Here is an 8,887-nt window from a genome sequence, read left to right as displayed (position 1 = left end):
CACCAGAAAGTTACCATATCAAACGTAAAACGATCTTGGGATCTAATCTAAACAATATATAAATAAATTAATCATTAACTTTCCGTTTTGATATGGTAGATTACATTCTTAAAATTTACTAAAATATATGTTATGCAATGTACAAAAAAAAGTTATTAAAATTAAAAAAAAAAAATCCATAAATTCATAGGATAAAATAATTACAATCACACTCCCTCCTTTCCACTCTTCCCTATATATACACTTCTCAGTCCCCTCCTCCCTTCCTAATTCTCTCTTTCTAGTACTTGTGTCTCTGTCTTCTGTTCAATCCGCCGTAAATCTCTCAGTAACAAAATCTGTCAGAAAAGATAACGGTTTTTTCACTTCTCCCCTACCCTATCTATCTTTATCTGAAAAAATGATCACCGGCCATGATTTCTACACCGTCATGTCCGCCATGGTGCCGTTGTATGTCGCCATGATACTCGCCTACGGCAGTGTGCGGTGGTGGAAGATTTTCACTCCCGACCAGTGCTCCGGCATCAACCGATTCGTCGCCATTTTCGCCGTCCCTTTGCTGTCTTTCCATTTTATATCCATGAACAATCCTTACGCTATGAACTTCCGCTTCATCGCCGCCGACACTCTTCAGAAAGTCATTATGCTGGTGGTGCTCGGGTTGTGGGCTAATTTTACCAAGAATGGGAGTTTGGAATGGATGATAACGATTTTCTCGCTTTCGACGCTTCCCAATACACTGGTTATGGGGATTCCGTTGTTGATTGCTATGTATGGTGAATATTCAGGATCTTTAATGGTGCAAGTTGTGGTGTTGCAGTGTATTATATGGTACACTCTGCTTCTGTTCTTGTTTGAGTATCGTGGCGCGAAGATGTTGATAATGGAGCAGTTCCCGGAAACGGCAGCTTCCATTGTTTCTTTCAAGGTCGAGTCTGATGTCGTTTCGCTTGACGGACATGATTTTCTGGAAACCGATGCGGAGATCGGGAACGACGGGAAGCTTCATGTGACTGTGAGAAAATCAAACGCGTCGAGGAGATCTCTTGGGCTTGGTTCAATGACTCCACGGCCGTCGAATCTCACCGGAGCGGAGATTTACAGTTTAAGCTCGTCGAGAAACCCGACTCCGAGAGGTTCAAACTTTAATCACTCGGATTTCTACTCTATGATGGGGTTTCCCGGTGGCCGGTTATCGAACTTCGGTCCTGCGGATGCTTATTCAGTTCAGTCATCAAGAGGTCCGACACCCAGACCTTCGAATTTCGAGGAGAGTACAGCTCCGGGACCTCTGAATATGAATTCTCCGAGGTTTGGATTTTACCCAGCTCCGCAGACAGTTCCGGCAGCTTATCCGGCGCCGAATCCGGAAATTACTTCGTCCGTTACGAAGACTGCTAAAAGTCAACAACCACTGACGCAACCGCAGCCACAACCGTTACAAAATGGCGCTCAAAATAAAACTAATCATGACGCTAAAGAGCTTCACATGTTCGTCTGGAGCTCCAGTGCTTCGCCGGTGTCCGAGGGCGGCGGGCTTCACGTCTTCGGAGGTAATGATTTCGGAGCTACGACGGAGCAGCCGGGTCGTGCAGGTGCAGACCAACAGGGTGGTGCGAAGGAGATCAGGATGTTAGTCCCCTCAGATCACCACCAAAACGGTGAAACCAAAGGTAATTAAATCATTAAAAATCATGAAATCTCAAATCTTTTTATGATATTTTCAAATCAAAACTGATGAATCTGTTGGGTATAGATGCATTGGGGGGAGAAGATTTCACTTTCGGTGGAGATAGAGATGGAGATGATGATAAGGATAAAGAGGCTCAAATCGGACTTAACAAACTCGGTTCAAGCTCCACGGCGGAGCTCCACCCAAAGGGTGTCTCCATGGACGACGGTGTCGCCGGAAAACAGATGCCGCCGGCGAGTGTGATGACCCGATTGATATTGATAATGGTTTGGCGGAAATTGATCAGGAACCCAAACACGTACTCCAGTCTGATTGGTCTAATCTGGTCTCTCGTGTCGTTCAGGTAATCCGACATGTCAGTCAGAGTATTAAATTAAAATATTTATTATTATACGATTATACGATTTCACATTTATTCATACTTTCATAATTTTTTAACGACTTTCTGTATTTTCCAGAAAAGGATAAGATTTTCTTTAAAATAAATAAATATTTTATTTTATTATTACAGGTGGCATTTGGCAATGCCCGTCATAATTAGTAAGTCGATCTCAATACTCTCGGATGCTGGTCTTGGAATGGCTATGTTTAGCTTAGGTAAGTAACTTTTTTTTATTACTATTTTATCTAATTTAATATATGGATATATTATTTTTTTATGCTCCAATAAGATCATAAAATTTAGATAAATAATCAAAATATATTAGTTTTTTATAGTTTGTCATTTATCTATAGATATGTTATTTATTATTTGGTTTTTTGTATTTTGAAGGACTATTTATGGCACTTCAACCAAAAATCATAGCATGTGGGAATTCAGTTGCTTCATTTGCAATGGCGGTGAGGTTTCTGACGGGACCGGCGGTGATGGCGGCGGCTTCTATCGCCGTCGGCCTTCGTGGCAATCTCCTCCATGTCGCAATTGTACAGGTAATCATATCTATGTCACCAACTCTTTACCTACATTTCATTTTCAGTCATTATTATAGTATTATTTTAATATTTGAAGCCACTAACCTTCACCTTATGTGTTATTAATTTAAATTATATAATGACATAATCTCTTTATTTTAATCGTTAGGAAATTATACTATTTGTTTTTACAAGTTTGTGCCAATGGTTTCTAATTAACTTCAAGTATTATTTAATTTTTGGAGCCATTGTTTAAATTTTATATCATGAAATAACCATTTATTTTTTTAGTTTGTTTTGATATTTACATTATTTATTTAAATTAACAGGCTGCGTTGCCCCAAGGAATTGTCCCTTTTGTTTTCGCAAAGGAGTACAATGTTCATCCAGCAATTCTTAGTACTGCGTAAGTATAAAGTTTGACCATATTACTTCATAGATATATCAAAAACCCATTTGTGAAATTATAATAAATTGTTTTTTTATATAAATAATCTTAAAAATAATGTGTTGTAAAGGTGATGTTTACATGTAATTATATACGTAGAGAATATTATAAAAGATGATTGAAACTGATAACGAAATATCAAGGGGTCTCTATCTACTTTGAAATTTGTACATTTTGACTAGCAAAACGTCTTTGAATTTTTTTTTTTAAAAAAAAAACATGCTTTAATTTGTGTTAACGGATATTGATAAATGTTTAACGATTTTTTCAGGGTTATTTTCGGAATGTTGATCGCCTTGCCTATAACTTTGGTCTACTACATCATTCTTGGATTGTGAGTCAAAATCATGGGAAAGAAGAAGTGATGTTTTTAAGATTGAGGGACAAAATCTTATGAAGACTCCCAACACATTTGGAATATGGAATTTTTGACCTCTTTCCCTTAATGTAAGGATCATGCTCCTCACATCTCCCAATGTTTTTGTATCTTTTGATGTCTACATTTTCAAGAAATGAGGAAAGCAAGGAAGGAGATAGATTAGAAGAGAGGAAACAAATAGGAGGATAATAAGGGAAATTTAATTCTTTCTTTTTCCTCCTTTGGGTTAGTGATTATATTAGGAAAAAGGTTAGGATTGATGGCAAAATGGAATTATGTGTTTTCATAATCGTTTTCGGTTCTTGTTTTTTTGTTGGCTAGTGTTGGTTGTTTGTCGTATTTGTATCTCTTTTGGTGTAATTATTTAAGGGTTTTAATTAAATATGATGTAAAGTTTTCATGTGTTGTTGACTATTTTGTTGTCGTATTAGTGTGAATGAATTCTCATTAGTTAGCGGGCTAATAGGAAAAGCTACTTTGGGATGAAAGCAAAACGTTATTTTTTATTAAAAGCAACTTACAATAATATTACACAAAATAGTTTGAATGATAGAAAACAGTTTTGATTATAATAATAGTATATATATTGCTTTTAGGGTGTAGCACTGTGTTACATGAACGGAACACATGCATTGGAACTAGAGTGGCCTAAACCAAAACTTCATAACAATATTAATATAGATTTCACAATTACTAGATTTTAAAAACAAAAACATATAAGAAATCACATAAAACATAAAAGTTCACATATGCATTTATCAATTGTATACAATCTATCTTCGATTTGTGTCATATCTAACTCGTTATAACTTTGATCAAGCAATTAAATATTGGCATATCAACAACCTTTTTACTGAAAATTGAGAGTTTGAGCTGAACAATCACAGTTAAAACTTTTAATCTAAATATGACTTAAGTTTATTGTGACTTAGACCCTCTTATATCATATAATCATATGATATAATGATACTCGTGAGACAACGTGGTGTGGGACTGTGTAAAGATCGTCTAAAAGATAACCTTTACTATAATAAGAATTGCATGTATCCCTTTCATAAACAACTAATGGTGATCGACTTTTTATGAAAGTAATTTTAAGACCCGTAACCAATGTGAGTCCTTTTTTTTATTGTTTTGGTGTATTATTTGATGTTTTGTTTTTAGAGGAGGTGGTAAGTTGATATTGATTTGAAAGGACACTATATTTACCTTTGGAGGATTAATAAAAGAGACTTTTTGAAAGTATGAGGAAAAGGGGTTTACTTTGCGGTGGTGGGATTCAAACATTTGGCCCCTTCTTTATAAGAAAAAAGGGTAGGGTAGCCCTCCACCAAGTGAATTATTATAACTCCTAACAATGGCATCTTTCATCTTTACACAAAATCAATAAAAAGTTTTCTACGGCATGGGGGGAATTGAATCATGTGTTAGACACCCACATCACTCACAACGAATCTTTACACTTTTTTCTTTTTAGTTGTATCAAACTTATGTAAATAATGATCTTATAATAATGCTACATTTAATTTCACTTTTTTTTAACATCTCCATGTATATATAAATATATATGAACAAGAATGCTAGAGAACTAGCAAATTACAAGGGAATGGCTAACAAGTTTTGAATCAACTAAATAGTTGCCTTATGATTTATCGGCTCATACCATTGAAAAGAATTGTTTTGAATCAGCTCACCAAACGAATCTTTTCTAATACTATTTGATCCAAAAATGATACTATTACGAAATCTCCATGTGACCCAAAAGAGAGTCAAAATAATAGCTTTCATCCACTTTCTTCTACTTATCGTAAAAAGCATAATGTCGAGCCTATCGAAAATTTCATCAACCTCACTAAAGATCAAGATCTGCAACTCACACCATCTCGCCACCAAAAACCATAAGGCTAAAACAATCTCACACTTAAGGAATGTGTGTATAACATCTTCATGATTTTTCTCGCAGCTCATGCATAACACTATGTATTCAGCCGAATCCTCCAACACAAAATGTTTACTTTTTTGGAATATACATATTACATCTTATTGAAATACTTGCATTCGAAAGTGATAATTATCCATAAACCTTCTCGTATCACTAACCACATAGCCATCATCACTTCCAATATTATAATGCCAAAAGTCTTCCTTATCTATGAACAGCATGGAACCAATACAATCCACCAACTCTGGAAATTGAACATTCTCGACCCCTCTGCTAATCTCCCTTCTCCAATTCTGAATTCACTCCAAACGATTCCATCGTTCTTTTATGACAAAATCACTCTCATTCTCCAATGAGAACAATCTAGGAAGCCGATACATGAGAGGAATGTTCTAAATCCAAAAATCCTTCCAAAAACTTGTAGTGGAACTGTCACCTACGTTGTTAGACATGTGTGAATGAAAAATAACTCCATTATCATGAAGATTATTAATAGAATCAACAATAGCATTCCAAATCCTTTTTATTTTGCAAGAAGGGTAACCTCGAGCTCAAACCTGTATGAGAGCCATGAATAGCTTTCCAAGCCTTAACGCACAACAAATTTTGATCAATAAAAGTTTTCATTTCAATTTATATAGTAAAACATGTTTGAGAGTTGTTAAACTACCAATATACGAACCTCCTTTCTCTCTCGAAGCAAGCATAAGATCCCATTTAACTTAACTAATTTTCTTTTTGTAAGAATCTCTACCCCAAAAAATCTTGCACGCAAAGATTTTAACTTTTTATTCACTGATGTTGGCTTTTTAAAAATAGACACATAAAACATTCCAAGAGACCCCAAAACCGAATTAATAGGGGTTAAAAGACCACCAATCGAGAGTCTTTTTACCTTCTAAGATGATAATTGTTTATGAAATATCTCAATAACGGTCTTTGAACCAGTCGCACGTATCATACACTTACTAACTTGTAGGCCTAGGTAAATATACGCAATGGTCGCCGATAAGCAACCTGTAATCGTTGCCGTCTGCACAACTTCACTATAATTCACCCCAATGTCATGAAGATTAGAATTTTGTAAGTTAATCTTCATCATGAGGCCAAATAAAAGCATTGTAAGATAATAATAATTTTAGTAACATTTTTCTGAGTCCAAGTTCCCACGAAAATAACATCATCCGCATAAAATAAAAGAGAAATTTGTTATAACTGTTGGATATAGTGTCTAAGTCCATAACTATATTTGGTATATACTTGACCAGACCCGGCATGGTCCATTTGGGTTGCACTTCACCCGAACAATTTATGGATAATATTTGAGAATAGTACAAGTTATGATTTATTAATATATTATAAGTTCTAATATATTAATATAAGATGATATTATTTAATTAGTAGTGATCTATAATTAACCTAGGATTAATTCAGTGATCAAAGATATTACTAATTAAATATGGGCTTCTATATTTATATAGTGTGGGCTTATGCTTATTTGGAATGGGCTAGGCTTGGATGGAGAAGTCCATGGATACTCCATGGAGCTTTAACCCATGGATCTCATGGAAATGAAGAGACATGGGTATTAGGGTTTACATGGATGTAACCCTAATCCACCACACTATATAAATGAGGCTTTGGCTCTTGAAATCACACTAGTTGACACATGTTGAGGTGAGGGCCGATTTCAAGAGAAGTGTGACTATTCTCTCAAAGTTCCAAGTTTGTGGTGATTTGTGACTTTCATTTGAGGCATCCACATTATTGGTGCTAGGCTCTAAAACTCCAAGGAATCAACTACAACTACAAGGTAAGTGTTTCTACTAGCTTTATTTGATTCAAGTTCCCCATGCCATGCTAGTTAGGATATAAGCCTTGGAAAAATAATTATTTGCATGTATCTTAGACAAACATAGATCCAAGGTTTATTAGGGTTGCATGTACACTTAGGAAGTGTTAGAATGCTCAAAACCCTTCAATAACAACTCAGATTTTCTAACATCTAATCTAAGAGATATATTATCTAACAAATGAGGAATTCTATACAAATTAAAACACTTTACATCCCAGGAAAAATCATGGGTTTACAATAAAATTCTAATTTATTAAATGAACAAGGAAATACACAAATAGCAGCCAACTATCTATTTCATGTCATTATGCTCATGTCTTCTCTTCTAGTACCACGACTACTGCTACCTAAACCTATAAACATAAAATCTCTACTACATCATACAAACATGTCCAATGAGTTATTCTTTCTACATTTCTTATATTTCTTCTTTCTCTTTTATCTCATACTATGTGATCTAATATCTTTCTCTAATAGCATATTCTGCTATTCTTTCTTCTTTCATCTATCTCTTCCATCTTTCTTCTTTAAACTTTCTTTCTACTCTTTCTCATCTCATATATCTCTTTCTCTGTCCTTTACTATGTTTCTCCTATAATTCTCTTTTCATCTCTTAATCTTTCTTAGCATCTTCTAATGCTTTGCACATACTCTATCTCTTATATACTCTTTCTCTTTTTTACTCTTTCTATTCTCCACTCTGTCTCTTGTTTTCTCTTTCTCTTCTTTGCTCTATCTCTTCTCTACTCTGTCTCTTCTTTACTATTTCTCTTCTTTAATGCCTCAACATTTTTTCCTATCTAGACCCAACTGTCATATCTCATACTCTAATATCATCTATCTTCTAAGGGAAACAATATGCCACTAAAATTGCAGGTACACTCATTCGGTCTTACTCCTCTCTCTTATGATCCCTAGTGGATCCTTAATCTTTCCTTCTCTTCATTATATCTAAGTTCTTACAAAGAACTCTTTTATCTTGTTCTTATCAAGGAATCTTTCTCTGTCTTCTTTAACCATACACAATCTAGATGCCCATAGGAACCATCTATCTGCATCTCATCATCTCTTTCCTAACAGGGACATTACATACTATCATTCCCAAAGGAACCTTAATCTTGTCGATGTAGGAACCACACTCTTGTTCCCGAAGAAACCATACTCTAAAGAGAAATGGAGAAGATATGTGGAAAAATGAAGAAAATTTGTGTATATATATATATATATATATATATATATATATATATATATACAAATTTTCTTCATTTTTCCACATATCTTCTCCATATATATATATATATATATATATATATATATATATATATATATATATATATATATATATATATATATATGAAACCACAAGGTGTACCGCGCCCTATGCTCCATGTGCATCGCGCTTATGGTCAACCACGATGATGTGTCACCTTAAATCTGGTGCCACCTGTCACGATTTCCATGGAGGGTTAGAGTGTGTTGCGCCCCTGGTCGGTGCACGTGGCTGCACACGAAATTTCATGTTTTCTTAAAAAATGCATAACTTCTTCATTTGAGCTTCGTTTTCGATGGTTTTATATCCACGCGTAGCTATCGACGAGATATACAACTTCCATTTAGACTCTGTTGGCTAATTTTGACTTTATTTTTAAAGTTATATT

The 8,887-nt window shown here is 34.8% G+C and overlaps 1 protein-coding gene across 1 annotated transcript; it reads left to right on the top strand.

Annotated features, from left to right (window-relative positions):
• The first annotated feature begins 258 nt into the window (after positions 1 to 258).
• On the top strand, positions 259 to 3,834 carry LOC111921169 (auxin efflux carrier component 4). Its single transcript, XM_023916738.3, has 6 exons — positions 259 to 1,673; positions 1,757 to 2,036; positions 2,205 to 2,290; positions 2,466 to 2,623; positions 2,935 to 3,011; positions 3,325 to 3,834. Exons 1-6 carry the CDS (start codon positions 401 to 403, stop codon positions 3,389 to 3,391), a joined length of 1,941 nt encoding a protein of 646 aa, XP_023772506.1. The 5' UTR covers positions 259 to 400; the 3' UTR covers positions 3,392 to 3,834.
• The last annotated feature ends 5,053 nt before the right edge of the window (positions 3,835 to 8,887 follow it).

This window comes from Lactuca sativa, chromosome 8 (assembly GCF_002870075.4).
Source record: "Lactuca sativa cultivar Salinas chromosome 8, Lsat_Salinas_v11, whole genome shotgun sequence".
Taxonomy (NCBI): domain Eukaryota; kingdom Viridiplantae; phylum Streptophyta; class Magnoliopsida; order Asterales; family Asteraceae; genus Lactuca; species Lactuca sativa.
The sequence above is the reverse complement of the archived record's forward strand: the minus strand, read 5'-3'. Positions and strand labels throughout refer to the sequence as shown.